At 38.4% G+C, this 20,414-nt stretch overlaps 1 protein-coding gene across 1 annotated transcript in view; it reads left to right on the top strand.

Annotated features, from left to right (window-relative positions):
* SLC5A8 (solute carrier family 5 member 8) overlaps positions 1–20,414 on the top strand; it is a 52,285-nt gene that overhangs the window by 2,411 nt on the left and 29,460 nt on the right. The window contains exons 2-3 of the mRNA XM_049884169.1: positions 7,767–7,832; positions 10,117–10,168. Coding sequence (XP_049740126.1) covers positions 7,767–7,832; positions 10,117–10,168 — 118 coding nt within the window. The remainder of the gene's footprint in view (positions 1–7,766; positions 7,833–10,116; positions 10,169–20,414) is intronic.

Here is a 20,414-nt window from a genome sequence, read left to right as displayed (position 1 = left end):
ATGTGCATGTGTGTGTGTGTGAGCGGAGAGTATGAGCTTAGGGGAGTGGTGGGCCTCAGTAGTCTCCTTTACCCAGGCACTGACCCTTCTTCCTCCTATGCCACTCCTGAGTCTAGGAACAAACCAGCTAAATTCCCCTCTCTAGTTGGCTATTACGCCAGGGCTGGGCACCTCATTCTCAGCAGCCAGCCCTGTCCACAAATTTATGTAGTGTTTGCTGCAGTCCAGAGCCACTGGAAGGTGTTTCTCTAGTAAGGTGGCTCAATTGGTGCTGGGGACAGGGCCCCAGTGGCATGACAAGCATAAGTGACAAACACTGCCTGGTTCTAGTGACATTATCCGGGTGAGGCACCCCCCGGGCTGCATTGCTTTCCACTCACCCTGGTCATTGTGTTTGGAAGAGTTAAGCCCATTGCCTTCAAAATGAGCGGGATGGAATTCCTCTGTTAAACTCTAAGAGATGACAAGCTGGTGCCCCAGGCCAAATTCAGTCCTAAATTGTGTTTTCTTTATTTTTATTTTTTTGGTGGGGGTATATGTGGTGTTTCAACAATGAGGAGGAAAAAACAAAACAAAACAAAAAACCTGTTGCCATTGAGTCAATTCCAACTCATAGCAACCCTGTATGACAGAATAGAAAGGCCCCCCCTAGGGTTTCCAAGGCTGTAATCTTCATGGAAGCTGACTGCCACATCTTCCTCCCATGGAGAGGCTGGTGGATTCAAACCACTGACCTTTCAGTTAGCAGTGAGCACTTAACCACTACACCGTCAGGGCTCCTTATGATGAGGGGAAGTCAAATAAAATTCCAGATTGTGGAGACTTTTTGAAAACTCAGAAGACTGGCAACTCTGGGGCCACATTTCCTCCTGGGCACAGGTACCGAGTTCACCACCATTGCTCTCACTTCCTGTTAATCTCCATATTGAGGCCTTATTGTGTTTGCGTGGTTACTTTCTTCTGGCAGAGAAATCTTTATCTGCAAGTATGTCTTTATTGAAAATAGGAAAGGGAAAATGGACCAGGGTGAAGGGAGTTCTCGCTTCAAGGAAAATGTGATAACGTATTTCCTAGTTTTATGTCAATATATGACCACCTGGGAAGTATCACTCATGTTTTTACCTGATGGGACCTGCAGGCATTTGAGTTTGTGAGCCCTGACCTGTAGTTAACCAACCCCAAGACAAGGAAATTGTTTGAAGAATCTGGCAAGAAGATTTCAGAACTTACACATGAATGCTGCTCTCATAATCACCGATCCATGCTTCTTCAGGGCTGTAACGTTAACTCAACCAGAAACAGATTCCCCACACTTTTCCGGTGGTGCAGCCTAAGTTAGCACAGCTTCCAGCTAAAAACGTAAAAAAAAAAAAAAAAAGCCAATATTTATTGAAAGATTAATACATACTGGGCACTGAGTTGCACACTTTACATATATTACGTGACTCAATAGGCGTCCCCGTCCCTCCCACAAGTGGTTAAGTACTGGGCTACTAAGTGAGAGTTCAAACCTACGGAGAGGTGCCTCCAAGGTCTACAGATCTGCTTCTGAAAGGTCACAGCCACAAAAACTCTATGGAGCAGGTCTACTCTGCACATATGGGGTCCATGAGTTAGAATTGACTTGGCAGCAACTGTTTTTGTTTTTGTTGTTTTTTCAGATGTGACTCAATACTCAAAACAATCCTCATGAGGGAGGTACTATCAGGGTCCAATCTGCAGACAAAGAGACCCAGTCAGTAAGCTTCATAAAAGAGTATAAGCAACAAAGACACATGCCTAGAGGCTGGGCAGTGGTGCCTACTGGCTGCTTCTGAAGGTTCTCACAGAGCTGCCCAGACCTAGCGCAGAGAGAGTAAGGGAGGAGTACAGGACACAAGGAGTTGTGGGCAAATCGAGTGTGTCCTCAACTAGCGGTTGCCAGGCAATCAAAGATGGAAGTTAGGCAGTGTACTATAATATATCCCTGCCAACTGGTCATGGCAAAGACTTTCTCGTGACATTTTTTTTTTTTTGTCTTATGCTGAGGGGTGGAGCCATCTCATAGAGAATAAAGTTTTGCTCAAGTACGGAATATCTCCCTACTTACATTTCTTTAACTAAAATTGACTGTAAAAAAACATTTTTTGATATTTATTTTTGTCACCGCCTCTAAAGTGTAGGCCTGATAGGTATTTAGCAACTTCCAGGTCCACAGACTGGCAAGAAGTATAATGCAAGAGACCAGTTTAATTCACTACTTCTTCAGGTTCTTTCTGCATCTGGCTACATCTGTGTATTGGGACTGAACTACCTAGGCCTTAGTTTTATATTAACAGAAGTATTAGCGTCCTCAAGTCATTCAAAGTTCTGAGAACTGGGAGACATCTTGGTTCACTACAGATACCTACTATTACTTTGTAGCTTTGACTAGAAGTCCTATAGCTATTTTCTAAGCTTACTGCTCAGTGCCTTTGGGCTTCTGGGAGGACTCCGGGTATTTCTTCAGCAGCCCAGTAACTAGTACTGAGATAAAAAAAAAAAAAAACCAAACCAAACCCTTTGCAGTTGAGTTGGTTCCGACTCATAGCGGCCCTACAGGACAGAGTAGAACTGCCCCATAGGGTTTCCAAGGAGCGCCTGGTGGATTCGAGCTGCCGACACTTAGGTTACCAGATGTAGTTCTTAACCACTATGCCACGAGTGCTTCCACCAGAGATAGTGACAGACTTTTTGGTTCTTTCTTGAGTTGGTTTTGTCTGAGTTTAAATCCATAGGTTTGACTGCATCCAGCTGATTATGAAAAAAAAAATAATAATACACACACATATATATCTCTGAAGATATTTGGTTCAACTTGCTACATTTTTACCTCTGTCACATTTTACTCTTTTCTTTAGTCTTCAGCAATTTGGAGACAGCTACCTAAAAAGACAAAGATGGCTCTGTCCATTCATATCCCTTTGTGTGTAAGAAGAGTTGCACTAAAACAACTCTGAGGAAATAATACTCCTGTTTACAGGCTCCAGACACTCCTCCAGTCTTCTAAAAATCCGTCTGAAATCCTGGGAATGATTTTGATACATGTAATTCACCGAGATTCATGTTCTGAAGGCTTGTGGATTTGAATACCACTGGCTTATTAATGTTTTACTTTTGAATTAATAGTTTGTATCATTTATGCAGCCATTTATATCATTTGTTAGTCTCCAAAGCCTTGCAAAGTAAGAGGGCAAAGGGTTATTACTGTATTACTGTCACCATTATTTTAAAGATGAGGAATCTGAGATTTGGACAGTGACTGTTCCAAGCTCGTGGAGTCAGATGTGGGCCTGGAACAAGGCCTGATGCACTACACTGAGCTTTATGTTTTTTCACTCACTGGTTATTTGTGGAGGTTCTACTATGTGCCAATCCATATCTTAGACTGTGGGACCAGTTTGTTTATTCATTTGCAATAATGTAATAGTTACATGCACAGATTTTGGCATCAAATGTCCAGGATTTGTAAAGTGGCTCTAACAATTATCAGATTGCAACCTTGGTGTTCCCTCTGAGCCCCAGTGTCCCCATTTCTAATATGGGAATATACATAGTATCTGTAACATAAAGGGTGACTATACATGTGGACCTCACCAGATGGAGAACACAAGAATCAAATCGACTACATCTATGGAAAGAGACAATGGAAAAGCTCAATATCATCAGTCAGAACAAGGCCAGGGGCTGACTGCAGAACAGGCAATTAATTGCTCATATGCAGGTTCAAGTTGAAACTGAATAAAATTAAAAGAAGTCCATGAGAACCAGAATGTGATCTTGAGTATATCCTAACTGAATTTAGAGACCATCTTAAGAATAGATTTGATGCATTGAACACTAATGACTGAAGACCAGATGAGTTATGGAATGACATCAAGGACATCATAAATGAAGAAAGCAAAAGGTCATTAAAAAGACAGGAAAGAAAGAAAAGAACAAAATGAATGTCAGAAGAGAGTCTAAAACTTGCTCTTGAACTTAGAGTAGCTAAAGCGAATGGAAAGCTCACAGACGACTTCAAAGGGCAGCTCGAGAAGACAAAGTAAAGTAGTATAAAGGAATGTGCAAAGACCTGGAGTTAAAAAACCGAAAGGGAAGAACACGCTCAGCATTTCTCAAGCTGAAAGAACTGAACAAAAAAATTCAAGCCTCAAGTTGAAATATTAAAGAATTCTTTGGGAAAAATAATGAACAATTCAGGAAGCATCAAAAGAAGATGGAAGGAATTCAAAGAGTCACCAGACCAAAAAGAATTGGTCAACATCCAACCATTTTAGAAGGTATTATATGATCAAGAACCAAAGATACTGAAGGAAGACGTCTAAGCTATACTGAAGGCATTGGCGAAAAACAAGTCTCGAGGAATTGATGGAATACCAGTTGATATATTTCATCTATGTCAAGAAATTTGGAAGACAGCTACCTGGCCAACTGACTAGAAGAGATCCATATTTGTGCCCATTCCACAAAAAGTTGATCCAACAGAATGCAGAAATTATCGAACAATATCATTAGTATCACCCAAAATGAAAACAAAACAAAAAAACCCACTACTGTTGAGTCAATTTTGACTCATAGTAGCCCCATAGGGTTTCCAAGGCTGTGAATCTCTACCGAAGCAGACTGCCGTATTTTTCTTTTATGGAGCCAGTGGTGGTTTTGAATGGCTAACCTTCAGTTTAGTAGTCAAGCACTTTAAGTGCAGTGCCACCAGGGATCTTTATTAATATCACACGTAGGAAAAATTTTGCTGTAGATAATACAAAAGGGGTTGCAGCAGTACATCAACAGGGAGCTGCCAGAAATTCAAACCAGATTCAGAAGAGGACATGGAATGAAGGATATCATTGCAGATGTCAAATAGGCCTTGGCTGAAAGCAGAGAATACCAGAAAGATGTTTACCTGTGCTTTATTGACTATGCAAGGGCATTCGACTAGGTGAATCATAACAAAATATGAATAACGTTTCAAAGAATGGGAATTCCAGAACACTTAATTGTGCTCACGCGCAACCTGTACATAGACCAAGAGGCAGTTCTTTGAACAGAACAATAGGATACCACTTGGGTTAAAATGAGGAAGGCTGTGTATCAGAATTGTATCCTTTCACCCAATTTTATTCAGTCTGTATGCTGAGCAAATAATCTCAGAAACTGGACTATATGAAGAAGAACAGGGCATCAGGATTGGAGGAACTCATTAACAACCTTTGATACGCAGATGAACACAGCCTTGCTTCCTGACACAACTCTGTTTGCTGAAAGCAAAGAGGACTTGAAGCACTTACTGATGAAGATCACAGACTACAGCCTTCAGTATGAATTACACCTCAAGATAAAGAAAACAAAAATCCTCACAACTGGCTCAATAAGCTATGTCATGATAAATGGAGAAGAGATTGAAATTGTCAAGGATTTCATTTTACTTGGATCCACAATCAACACCCATGGAAGCAGCAGTTGAGAAAGCAAAATATGTATTGCATTGGGCAAATCTGCTGCAAAAGATCTCTTTGAAGTGTTAGAAAGCAAAGACGTTACTTTGGAGACTAAGGTGCACCTGACCCAAACCGTGGTATTTTCAATCGCCTCATATGCATGGGAAACCTGGACAATGAATAAGGAAGACCGAAGAAGAATGGATGCCTTTGAATTACGGTGTTGATGAGGAATATTGAATATACCATGGACTGCCAGAAGAATGAACAAGTCTGTTTTGGATGGAGTAAAGCCAGAGTACTCCTTGTAAGCGAGGATGGGATGGACATGTTATCAGGAGTGTCCAATCCCTGGAGAAGGACATCATGCTTGGTGAAGTAGAGGGTCAGTGAAAAAGAGGAAGATTATAGACGAGATGAATTGGCACAGCAAGGATTGTGAGGATGGCACCAGACCGGGCAGGTGTTTTGTTCTGTTGTACATAGGGGTCACCATGAGTTGGAACTGACTGAACATCAATCACCTAACAACAACCTCAAAGAGGTGTTGTAAGGACAATGCACAGAGCAAGTACTTTGTAAATGTTCATTGAAGTTATGGGGCAGAAATATTGATTTTTTCCCCCTCTGGTTATTACCTAATGTCAGTTTTTCCTTCCTCTTGTTCCTGATATATAAAAAGAGTATTGCCAGCCTTAAACTTCTCTCTACATGTACTAATAATATTCAAGTCTTGTACCCCACATTCCTTCCAGGTCTGCAATTCTATGACTCTAACCCAATAATAGATTATGACATATTATGTAATATAGGAGATCAAACAAAACAAAATACCAAGTTAATTGCCATTGAGTCAATTCTAACTCATGGTGACCCCATGTGTGTCAGAGCAGAAATGTGCTCCATAGAGTTTTCAATGCCAGATTTTTTTTTTTTTTTGGACGTAGATCACCAGGCCTTTCTTCTGAGGTATCTCTGGGTGGACTCAAACCGTTAACCAACCATTCAGTTATTCTGGTTAGCAGCAAGGGCATTAACAATTTGTACCATCCAGGGACTAATATAGGAGAGAAGCAGACTGTATTATAAGATGTAGCAGATTTCGAGAGAAGGAGGAATCAGCTGAGTCATTGGTTCTGAACGGAAACTGACTTGGACTGATTTAAATTAAAAAAAGAAAAACATTGGAAGGAGGTGGGGGTAGCTCATAAAACAGAGGGAAAACCTGAACAACCGGCCTTGGAGAGGACAGAAGTCAGAGCGGCCTCTTCCGGACACCTTGTTGGGATCAGTTGACTCCCATCGTTTTGTGTCTTTGTGCCTTGATTCTAAAGTTTCAGATACCCACTGGGAAAAAGCTGATTGACTGAGCTTGGATTAGGTGACTACCCCTTGGTAGGAAGAGCTAGAGCACCTTGATTGACAGTTTCATTACAGTTGCCAGCAATGGCAAAGGGAATCAACGGAAATGTAAGGAGTATTTAATAAGGAAAGGGGAGAAAAACAGATTGCTTGCTCTAAAAGTACAGAATATAATTCTATTTATATAACATTCTGGAAGACTCGAAACTATAGGGATGAGAAACAGATCAGTGATTGTTTAGGGGTTTAGGGTTGCGGGAGAGGTTTCACCATAAAGGGGAAGTTTTCCAGGATGATGAAACTGTTCTATATCTTGATTGTGACAGGGATTACACAAATCTATGAGTGTTGGAAACCCTGGTGGTGTAGTGGTTAACAGCTACGGCTGCTAACCAAAAGGTCAGCAGTTCAAATCCAACAGGTGCTCCTTGGAAACCCTATGGGGCAGCACTACTCTGTTCTATAGAGTTGCTATGAGTCGGAATCGACTCGACAGCAATGGGTTTTTTGTTTGTTTGTTTGTTTTACATGAGTGTTAAAAAACCTTTGAAGTGTACTGTAAAACAAAAGAATCAGTTTTACTGTATTGAAAAAATAAAAATATAGAATACAAATCCATTATAAAGCTGCTTTAAATTTCTAATGCCTTTACTTCTTAAGGTCCCTGCCACAAACGGTTTGTACCCGACTACTAACCTAAAGGTTGGTGGTTCGAACTCGACCATTGACATCACGGAAGAAAGGCCTGGAAATCTGCTTCTGTAAAGATCACAGCCAAGAAGACCCTAAGGAGCAGCTTTCCTGTAACACATGGGGTCGCCATGAGTCAGAATTGGCTTCATGGCAATGGGTTTAGCTTTGATTTTACTTCTTAAGTCATCGATTATTAAAAAAAAGCATACAGAGGTTACACTTATTAACCGTTTTCTTCTTCTTTGAAAACAGTATCTAGAACTTCGATTCAACAAGTACGTTCGTCTATGTGGAACAATTCTCTTCATTGTCCAAACAGTAAGTAGCTCTCCATTAATTTATCTTCTGTCATCGAAAATATTTTTAACCATGGCACCTGGGCTAAGCTTACTTGGTAAACACATGAAAGACAAAAAAGAGATGTTGAAAATATGAGGAAGCAAAAAAGAAAAGATACTTTTTAACCACATAGCCTCAAGATGGTTCAATAATATTCAACACACGCTTCACTTCCGGGAAAAACAGAATGGCTTAAGTGAAGCTGAAATGTTATATTGATCAAGCAACAGATACGTTGCTTTAGGAAAATGTTTTTCCTTTATCCCACCAAAGTGACAGTAGGGCCTTACTGAGATAACACGATATCCGAGGGAACTGCAGTAACCGATATTAGGAATTCTTAAAAAGGGTAAACAATTTGTTGCATGGGATTTTTGAAACCAGCTGAGTAATACTTGGAGTCCTGGTGGTGCAGTGGTCAAGAACTCGTCTGCTAACCAAAAGGTCAGCAGTTCGAATCCACCAGCCGCTCCTTGGAAACCCTATAAAGCAGTTCTACTCTGTCTTATAGGGTCACTATGAGTCAGAATCTACTGGATGGCAATGCGAGTAATACATATGAAATAGGTGTGACATAGGAAAACATTAGGACATAATTTTCTTTGAAAACATACTTTAAAAATTTGCTCTTTTAAAAATTGAACCACTAAAACCAGATCCAATTGAAGCTGACGCTTAGAACGTAAAGCAGCAGAATCATGAGCGCAGGAGGAGTTTTCAAAGCCAAGTACGAAACCCAGAATTTAAAAAATATGCAAGTATAGGTTTACTGACTGACATGAATGGCAATCAAGGATTTGCCAAGAGGTTGATGAGAGAGAATGCTTCCCACCCTTCGTCCAGGCTGCTGGAGTCTCATTGTGGTCTTTGTCATATCCTATCTATCTACCAATCGATCAATTGATGGATCTATTTTCTTGGCAGTTGAGCACTTTAGGGCTGGGTCTGGTAATGGAGATTGAAGAAGGAATTTTCTTTCTCATCCCTAATTACAATTCTATTTCTCCAGTCAAAAGCTACCTGAAGACTTGCTACCTGGAGACAAAGCACCCTTATACATTATTTGACTTGACTCTATTTTATATCTTCGTAGATTCCATAACTTACTTTGTATCAGTACTTAATGAATGCAGTCCAGAAGGAAGGAGCCCTTTACAGACTGGCAGAGAATTTGGCACAGAGCTGAGGCTGAAGCTTGAATTTGCCAACTCTTCAGACCCTCTCTGATCTTTATTAGAAATGAGAGAGTAGGGACAAATATTAGGAAGCGGTTTATGGGCATGTTCAAACCTTCAATTCGGACAACATAATGGCTGTGGAAAGCTAGTTTATTCTTGCAAAAAGAGGGGCACTTTAGCACTTCCCTTTAAAGGACTTCTTTCCTTCCATAGATCTACCCAATATAATCAAACATTCAAATAGCACGTAATATGCTTTTTGTGGAATAATCATAGAATTGCCTTCTATGTGATGTATTTGAAAAATCAAATGAAATGAAAATGATATTCTGAGAAAAAGACCTGTTTATCTTGTTCACTCTTATACCTCAAATTAATAAATATTTGTAAATTGTACAAGTAAAAATAATAAATAATATACAAAAACATGGAATACACTTACTGTGGCTTTTGGATTTTTTTTTTTTAAGTGCAAATTTGCACTTTTGCTTAATAACGGGCTTGTAAACTTTTAAAGGAGCCCTGGTGGTGTAATGGAAACCCTGGTGGCATAATGGTTAAGAGCTACAGCTGCTAACCAAAAGGTCAACCGTTTGAATCTACCAGGTGCTCCTTAGAAACTCTATGGGGCAGTTCTACTCTGGTATGCAGTGGTTAAGAGCTTGGCTGCTAACTTTTAAAATTTTACAGTTTTCCCAAATAATTATGCAGCGATTAGCAATCTTTTGATGACATATAATTGAGGGAACCTCCTTTAAAATTATAGAATTATTATTTTTCTAATTGTTTTAGATCTAGGAAAATTGGTCTAAGCTTGAGTTGGTGGATCAGTAGTCATTCGTACCAAGCACCACATTAAAAATCCATATTTTTACACCAAATTGGGCAGCGGTCAAACCTATGACCATGCCACAAACAGCAATGGAGAATCAACGTGATTTAAATAGCATTTCTCAAGTTATAAACACATTATAATAAGTATATTGAAAACTTAGTTTTAATTCGTAATTGAATTTATAGAAACAATTTCTCAATATTTTATTGCAGTAATTGATATTGTTTATATGACTTTTTTTCCCCTCTAGATTCTGTATACTGGAATTGTTATTTATGCTCCTGCCCTGGCTCTGAATCAAGGTACATTTTGAAGTTGCCAGTTATGTAGCTCACATTTTGGGGTTCAATTTTAATTCATCTTATTCTGTCTTTGGGGAGATGCGTAGGGGAGGAACGCTTCCAGTACCCTGCATGAGCTTTATGAATGGCTGGAGTGAATCCAGTGTCTACTGAGCTCCTTTGGATTCCTGGGTCAATAGCTCCAAAAGGTCTACAGATTAGTAGAAGGGCAGACTTCACTGGGCAGTGATTCTCTGGGAGGTGCCAACCAGCCATGCTCCATTCCTTCAGAATGAGCAACCTTACAGTCTAAAGCAAAAACGGCTCTTTCCTAGAGAGCCCAGATAAGTAAAGCATTACTGAAAAAGAAGAACAAAGTGGGAGGCCTTACTTTACCTGATTTTAGAACCTATTATACTGCCACAGGAGTCAAAACAGCCTCATACTGGTACAACAACAGATACATAGACCAATGGAACAGATTGAGAGTCCAGACATAAATCCATCCACATAGGAGCAGCTGATATTTGACAAAGGCCCCAAAACAGTTAAATGGGGGAAAAGACAGTCTTTTTAACAAATGGTGCTGGCATAACTGGATGTCCATCTGCAAAAAAATGAAACAATACCCATACCTCATTCCATGCACAAAAATGAGCTCAAAGTGGATCAAAGACCTAAATATAAAATCTAAAACGATAAAGATCATGGAAGAAAAAACAGGGACAATGTTAGGAGCCCTAATACATGGCATAAACAGTATATAAAACATTACTAACAATGCAGAAGAAAAACTAGATAACTGGGAGCTCCTAAAAATCAAACACCTATGCTCATCCAAAGACTTCACCAAAAGAGTAAGAAGATTACCTATAGACTGGGAAAAAGTTTTTAGCTATGACATTTCTGATCAGCACCTAATCTCTAAAATCTACATGATGCTGAAAAAACTCAACTGCAAAAAGACAAATAACCCAATTAAAAAATGGGCAAAAGATATGAACAGACACTTCACTAAAGAAGACATTCAGGCAGCTAACAAATACATGAGGAAATGCTCACAATCAGTAGCCATTAGAGAAATGCAAATCAAACCACTGTGAGATTTCATCTCACTCCAACGAGGTTGGCATTAATCCAAAAAACACAAAACAATGAATGTTGGAGAGGCTGTGGAGAGATTGGAACACTTCTGCACTGCTGGTGAGAATGTAAAATGGTACAACCATTTTGGAAATCAATTTGGCGCTCCTTAAAAAGCTAGAAATAGAACTACCATACATTCCAGCAATCCCACTCCTTGGAATATATCCTAGAGAAATAAGAGCCTTTACACGAACAGGTATATGCATACCCATGTTCATTGCAGGACTGTTTACAATAGCAAAAAGATGGAAGCAACCAAGGTGCCCATAAACAGATGAATGGATAAATAAATTATGGTATATTGACACAATGGAATACTACACATTGATAAAGAACAGTGATGAATCTGTGAAACATTTCATAACATGGAGGAATCTGGAAGGCACTGTGTTGAGTGAAATTAGTAGGATGAAAAAGGACAAATATTGTATAAGACCACTGTTATAAGAACTCGAGAAATAGTTTAAACAGAGAAGAAAATATTCTTTGATGGTTACAAGAGGGGGGAGACGGGTATCCACTAATTAGATAGAAGATAAGAACTACTTTAGGTGACGGGAAAGACAACATACAATACAGGAGAGGTCAGCACAACTGGACTAAACCAAAAACAAAGAAGTTTCTGGAGCAAACTGAATGCTTTGAAGGCCAGTGTAGCAGGGGTGGGAGTTTGAGGACCATGGTTTCAGGGGACATCTAAGTCTATTAAGAAAACATTCTGCATCCCACCTTGGAGAGAGGCTTCTGGGGTCTTAAACGCTAGCAAGTGGCCATTGAAGATGCATCAGTTGGTCTCAACCTGCCTGGATCAAAGGAGAATGAAGAACACCAAGGGCACAAGGTAATTATGAGCCCAAGAGACAAAAAGGGCCACATAAACCAGAGACTACATCAGCCTAAGACCAGAAGAACTAGTTGGTGTCCAGCTACAACCAATGACTACCCTGACAGGGACCATAACAGAGAATCCCTGAGGGAGCAGGAGAGCAGTGGGATGCAGACCCCAAATTCTCATAAAAGACCAGACTTAATGGGCTGACTGAGACTAGAAGGACCCCGGTGGTCATGGCCGCCAGACCTTCTGTTGGCCCAGGACAGGAACCATTCCCAAAGCCAATTCTTCAGACATGGATTGGACTGGACAATGGGTTGGAGAGGGATGCTGGTGAGGAGTGAGCTTCTTGGATCAGGTGGACACTTGAGACTATGTTGGCATCTCCTGCCTAGAGGGGAGATAAGAGGGTGGAGGGTTAGAAGCTGGTGGAATGGACACGAAAAGAGAGAGTGGAGGGAGGGAGTGGGCTGTCTCACTAGGGGGAGAGCAATTGGGAGTATGTAGCAAGATGTATATAAGTTTTTGTGTGAGAAACTGACTTGATTTGTAAACTTCCACTTAAAGCACAATAATAATAATAAAAAAAAGGCCTGATCCTTTCCTCCTTTATGGCTATAACATAGTGTCCATCTCCAAGAGGCTTTTGTGGATTTCTGCTCTGGTCCACTGGAAAATCTGGCATAGAGAGAAGATTTTCTTCTCCCCATTGCTAACATCATCCAAAATGGAAGACGGAGAGAGACCACAAGTGAGAGAAGCAGAGAGCCAGTGAGAGAGCCACTTGATTTGAAATACTCTCTAGAATGGGCTAGATAAAATCAGTGAAACCAGGACAGTTTAGAGAGACAAAGTTAAGTCTGGCCTTAGAGCCTCAAAAGGCTTTCAGAAGACGCTTTATCCTTTGAATTCCTATCAGTCAGAGTGAGTTTCTTTTCAAAACTTCCTTGTATCATTATTTTCCTTGTATCCATGGACAAAAGGACTCTGTGATGGGAAGAATGTGGTGCAATTCCTTGAGCTAATAAAATATGGAGAAGAACTGCTAACTCCACATGCTAATTTCTTGATTTCATAATAGATATGACAGTATAAAGTACAACAGTATCATTATAAAGAGGAGCTCTGCTTTTTCTCTGTGCTCTTGAATTCTGAATGCCAATCATGTTCCATGTCAATATTACCAACATCATAAATGGATCATTTTGTATGTCAAGAACTGAGTCATAAACTTCATAAGTTACCTATTGGCTTTTAAGTGTAATTAAAGATATTGGCTTTAGGTTTTAAAGTGCAATTCTGGGAAAAATCAGAGCACTGACTTAAATCTGTGAAGAAATCAGGGACTCTGTTCTTATCAGCCTTGCTCCACTCCCTCAGAGAAACTTAGGGCCTGCAGAACTGCATTTTGACCACTGAAAAATCAATTGAGTATTTTGCTATGACCAAGGAAGTAGGCTCAAGCATGGACACAGCACTGGGCGTGTAATACATGCTCAATAAAAACTTGTTTAACCGAATTGGAACTTAACATTCTCTAAATCTGATCTCTCCATAACTTTTTTTTTTATTATGGAAAACTTGAAACATATGCAAAAATAGAGAGAATAGTGTATTGAACCCTGTTGTACCCATCAGTTTATATGAACAATCTTCAATTCACGGCCGGTTTTGGTTCCTTATTTCCCCCACTAGGTTATTTTGCTGAAAATCTGCAATATTGTATCATTTCATCTATATTTCCATATATCTTTAAAAAATAAAGACTTATTTTTAAACATAATTATAATACCATTATCATACCTAAAATATTAACAATAATTTCTTAGTATCATCAATATCAAGTCAGTGTTCAAATTTCCCCCTTTTTTTTTTTAGTGTTTGTTAGAATCAGGATCCAAATAAGTTCATGTATTGCAATTAGTTGGTATGTCTCTTAATCTTCTCTTTCTTGCCTTTTAATATAGAAAACATTTATTACTGATGTATAATTTATAAACCATAAAACGCACAGAAAAGTGCACAGTTGGATGAGCTCTGAAAATTGTATAAAATCATGTAACCCCTGGCCAACTCAAGTTATAGAATATTTCCATCATCCAATTCCAAAAAGTTTTCTTGTGACTCTTTCTAATAAATGCCCGAACCACTCCATCAGCCACTTTCTGATTTTTATCATTATTGATTGGTTTTCTCTGTTCTTAGATTTTATATAAGTGGAATCATATAGTAGGTGCCTTTTTTGCATCTATTCTTTTACTCAGCAAAATGTTTTTGAGATTCATGCATGTTCCTGCACGGATCAATAGTTCATCCCTTTTCATTGCTGGTAGTATTTCGTTGTATACATCTATGAAAATTTGTTTACGCAATCTCTTGTTGATGGACATTTGGATTGTTTCCAGTTTTAGGCTGTTAGGAATTATGGCTGCTAAGAACATTCTTGTACAGGTTTAGTTTTGTTTTGCTCTGCTTTTTGATGTGTTTTCATTTATATTAGGGGAATATTTAGAAGTACACTTTCACCTCACTTGAGGACTGTCTTAGTATCCGACATTTGGCATTTATGACAATAGTAAAAGACTAACAGGTGTGAGGCAAGGGTAACACTGGCTTTGATGGTTAAGGTTATGTGTCGACTTGGCTGGGCCATGATTCTCAGTGGTTTGGCAGTTATGGAAGGATGTAATGTGGCAGCTATGTAATAATGTAGACAACCTCCATTTTCACATAATGCCGATTACACCTAATGATCCGGTCTTTGGAACCTAACTATGTAGGTGAGTGAGGATAGGAGGTAGTATAAAGTTAAACATACATCTACTCTATGACCCAGCTCAGGGAGGGTGTATGTTAGAAATTTTAAAGGAACTGCCAAATTGTGTTCTCAAGTGGTTGTACCATTTTACATGCCTACTTGACAATGCCTGAGAGTTCCAGTTATTCCATGTCATCACCAACAGTTTTAATTAGTCTTTTTCAATTTTAGTTGTTTTTGTGGGTGTGAACTGTTATTCCATTGCAGTTTTAACTGATATTGAGCTTATTGGTGCATGAAATACTAAAATGAATAAAAAAAGACAACCTAATAAAAAGTGGGCAAAAGACTTGAACGCTTTATAAAGGCGGATATTCTTCCAGTCCATTTACCTAGGCCTTTCTAAATTTCTCTTAGTAATGTTTTATCGTTTTTGATATTGAGGCCTTGCACATCTTTCTTAGATTTATTCCTCGGTAATTGATATTTTTGATACTATTGCAAATGGTGTTGCTTTTCAATATTTTCCAATCACTTATTGCTAGCATCTAGAAATACAATTGATTTTTATATGCTGACTTTTTATTTTGAGAACTTGCTTATTTTATTCACTAATTTGGGTAGGGTTTTGTCAGAACTCTTAGGATTTTCATGTTGTTTATGAATACTGACAGTTTTCCTTCTTTTCCAATATTATCCATTTTATTTATCTTTCTTTTCTTACTGCATTAGCTAGAATCTTCAAGATAACATGGAATAGACCTGGTGATAGCACACATCCTTTCCTTGTTCTTAATCTTAGGAGGGAAGCACTCAAATTTCACCACTAATTTCGATATTAGCTGTAGGTGTTTCATAGATGCCCTTTATCAGATTGAGGAAGTTCCCTTCTGTTCCTAGTTTGCTGGAAGATTTTTTTTTCTTTTCTTCTTTTTTTTAAATAAATCATGAATGAGTGTTTTCTTGAACTATTAAGATGATTATATATTATTTTTACTTAATTCTTTTAATGTGGGTCATTTGTTCTGTCAAATTTTCCAGATTCTTGGGTTTGCTGATTGTATGCTTGTGGAGTCATTTAATGTTCCCCGTTCCTCTCTATTTCTTGTAAACTGATAGTTAGATCTAGAAACTTCTTCATATCCCTGTTCAACTTTTTAGGAAGAATATTTCATATGCAATGTTGTTTGTTTCTTTGGGATGCACAGAACTGGCAGCTTTCTTTTTTAAAATTATTAGCAGCCATTGATGATCATTTGGACCTGTAAGCCAGATTTTTTAAGTATTCTAATTCTATGATTCCTTCTTCATTAATTAGATGGTATACTTCCATAAAAAGAAATTTCCTCTTATCAACTATTTGGTTACCCTGAAATATAATAGCTTGTATAGGAAAGACAAGATAAATGTCTGTTTTTTCCCTTTATTTGCCAAATTTTAAAAATAATAGATTGGTTCCTTACTATCTTTCAAAGATAACTAAGGTCTTTTTTTTTTTTATCATTATGAAATAATGGATTTAAACATATTTGATTTTATTTCATATCATTACACTTATTATTTTCGATGCTCAGATTGTCCTATTTTTGTCCAGCAGGAGCCTCCTCAGCTTGTGTCCTGCGATCTTTTGACATGACTCCAGTAGAGTTTAATAGCTCCCTTGCTTTCTCGTAGGCTGGGACAGTGGACAAAGCTGGCAGATACACACACACACACACACATCAATTAAGTGTTCATATTATTTCTAATTCATATTTTGGATTATAGGGTATTTTCCTAAGCTATTTGGTTTTATTGAAGTCCCTGGGTGGTGCAAATGGTTAATGCGCTGGCTGCTAACCAGAGGTTGGCAGTTCAAGTCCACCCAGAGATGCCTTTAAAGAAAGGCCTGGTGATTTACTTCTGAAATATCAGCCCTAGGAAGCATACGGTTGCCATGAGCTGGGATTGACTCAATGGCAACTCTTTTTTGTTTTTATATTTGTGTTTTTTACTTTATGCCAAAAATATCTCTGTTTTTAATAATATTAATAAAATATCTTATTTGCTTTATGTAAATATATATGTGTGTGTGTGTATGACTGATTTCTCAACCTTGGCCGCACATTGGGCTCACTTGGGGAGCTTTAAAAAATACTAACACCAGGAAAGAAAAAGAAATAAAGGGCATCCAAATTGGTAAGGAAGAAGTAAAACTGTCCCTATTTGCAGATGAAATGATACTGTGTATAGAAAACCCGAAAGACTCCACGAGAAAACTACTGGAACTAATAGAAATATTCAGCAGAGTAGCAGGATACAAGATAAATATATACAAAAATCATATGGGTTCCTATACGTCAATAAAGAGAACGACGAAAAGGAAATCAGGAAAACAATACTATTTATAATAGCCCCTAAAAAAAACAAACAAACAAACTTAGGAATAAATCTAATCAGGAAAGTAAAAGACCTATACAAAGAAAACTACAAAACACTACTGGAAGAAACTAAAAGAGATCTACATAAATGGAAAAACATATCATGCTCATGGATAGGTAGACTCAACATTTTGAAAATAACAATTCTACCCAAAGCAATCTACAAATACGATGCAATTCCCATCCAAATACCAACAACATTCTTTAAAGAGATGGAAAAAACAATCATTAACTTTAGATGGAAAGGGAAGAGGCCCTGGATAAGTAAAGCCTTACTGAAGATGAAGAATAAAGTAGGAGGACTTGCACTACCTGACCTCAGAATATACTATACGGCTACAGTAGTCAAAACAGCATGGTACTGGTACAACAACAGATACGTTGACCAATGGAACAGAATTGGGAATACAGATATAAATCCATCCACCTATGGACACGTGATCTTCGACAAGGGCTCAAAGTCCATCAAATGGGGGAAAAAACAGTCTTTTTAACAAATGGTGCTGGCAAAATTGGATGTCCATCTGTGAAAAAATGAAACAGGACCAGTACCTCACACCATACACAAAAACTAATTCAAAATGGATCAAAGACCTAAATATAAAACCGAAAATTATAAAGATCATAGAAGAAAAAATAGGATCAGCGCTAGAGCCCCTAATACCTGGCATTAGCAGGATATGAACCATAACTAACAACATACAAACTTCAAAAGATAAGCTAGATAACTGAGTTATTCTAAAAATTAAACACTTACATTCATCAGAAGACTTCACCAAAACAGTACAAAGAGAACCTAAAAACTTGGAAAAATTTGGGGCTATTACAAATCCAACAAAGGTCTAATCTCTAAAATCTACAGGAAAATCCATCTCTACCAAAAAAAAAAAAAAAAAAAAAAACAACCAAATAATCCAATTAAAAAAATAGGCAAAGGAAATGAACAGACACTTCACCAAAGAAGACATTCAAGCGGCTCACAGACACATGAGGAAATGCTCAAGATCACTAGCCTTTGGAGAAATGCAAGTCAAAACCACAATGAGACGCCATCTCACCCCAGCATTACCAGCACATATCAAAAAAACAGAAAATAACAAATGTTGGAGAGGCTTAGGGGAGATTGGAACTCTTATGCACTGCTGGTGGGAGTGCAAAATGTTGTAACCATTTTGGAAAACGATATGGCGCTTCCTTAGAAAGCTGGAAATAGAAATACCATATGATCCAGCAATCCCGCTCCTAGGAATATATCCTAGAGAAATAAAAACCATCACAAGAATAGACATATGCATACCCATGTTCATTACAGCATTATTCACAATAGCAAAAAGATGGAAACAACCTACGTGCCCATCAACAGATGAATGGGTAAGCAAACTATGGTACATACACACAATGGAATACTATGAAACCATAAAGAACAATGAAGATTCTGCGAAGCATCTCACAACATGCACAAATCTGGAGGGCATTATGCTGAGTGAAATAAGGCAATCACAAAAGGACAGATATTGTATGAGACCACTACTATAAAAACTCATGAAAAGGTTTACACACAAAAAGAAACAATCTTTGATGGTTACGAGGGAGAGGAGGGGTGAGGGCGGAAAAACCCTAAATAGACAATAAATAAGTAGTAATTTTGGTGAAGGATAAAACAGTACACAATTCTGGGGAAGCCAGCACGACTTGTTCAGGGTAAGGTCATGGAAGCTTGATGGACAAATCCAAACTCCCTTAGGGACTGAATTACTGGGCTGGGGGCTGTGGGGACCATGGTCTCAGGGAACGTCTAGCTCAATTGGCATAACACAGTTTATAAAGAAAATGTTCCACATTCACTTTGGTGAGTAGTGTCTGGGGCCTTAAAAGCCTGTGACTGGCTACCTAAGATACTCCACTGGTCTCACCTCTTCAGGAGCAAGTGAAAATGAAGAAAACTACAGACACAAGTGAAAGATTAGTCTAAAGGACTAATAGACCACAACTACCACAGCCTCCACCAGACTGAGTCCAATGCAACTAGATGGTGCCTGGCTACCACCACTGACTGCTCTGACAGGGATCACAACGGAGGGTCCCAGACAGAACTGGAGAAAAATGTGGAACAGAATTCTAACTAAAAAAAAAAGACCAGACTTACTGGCCTGACAGAGGCTGGAGAAGCCCCAAGAGTATGGGCTCCCCAGACACCCTTTTAGCTCAGTAATGAAGTCATTCCCGAGGTTCACCCTTCAGCCAAAGATTAGACCGGTCCATAAAACAAAACGAGACTAAAGGGGCACAACAACCAAAGGGCAAGGACTAGAAGGCAGGAGGGGACAGGAAACCTGATAATAGGGAACCCAAGGTCTAGAAGGGAGAGTGTTGACACGTTGTGGGTTTGTTAACCAATGTCATAAAACAGTATGTGTACTAAATGTTTAATGAGAAGCTAGTTTGTTCTGTAAACCTTCATCTAAAGTACAAAAAGAAAAAAATACTAATATTGGATCTTAGCTTCCATGATTCTGATTTAATTGCCCTGCTCTGTGTTCTGGTCATCAGGATTTAAAAAACCTCCTGGTAATTTTAATGTCAAAGTCAAGAACCACTGGTGTAATAGTTTCAGAATAACAATTTCAATATTTTTATAGCATCGTTACATGATAGCCCAAGAGTTAAAGCTTTTTTTCATTGCAGTTCTTTTTTTCCTGTTAAGGTATATCCCATTAAGAATGCATGTTAAATTGTGTTTTAAAGTTTTTTTAAAATAATTTTTTCTGTGTGGTTATGTCACAAACTTGGTATACAGTTAGGTTCATTTTTTTCATTTTGCTTTTTAGGAGTTTTTTAAAAACTCCTAAAATTAATTTATTGTAATTACATAGAACATTTACATGGTACCAAAGTCAAATCTACAAAATGAAATATGTGTAATTTTTATCACTCTCCCCTAATCCCTCTCTTTACTATAGGTAACGATCTTCTTCTGTTTGTTTTTGGTTTATTCTTCCATTTTAAAAAATGTACTATCCCCTTTACTTCTTAGATAAATGGTAGAAAACTATACAGACTTTTCTCCATCAAGGTCCCATCTTATAACATGACAACCGGTCTTTCAAGATT

Source organism: Elephas maximus, chromosome 4 (assembly GCF_024166365.1).
Source record: "Elephas maximus indicus isolate mEleMax1 chromosome 4, mEleMax1 primary haplotype, whole genome shotgun sequence".
Lineage (NCBI taxonomy): Eukaryota > Metazoa > Chordata > Mammalia > Proboscidea > Elephantidae > Elephas > Elephas maximus.
The sequence above is the reverse complement of the archived record's forward strand: the minus strand, read 5'-3'. Positions and strand labels throughout refer to the sequence as shown.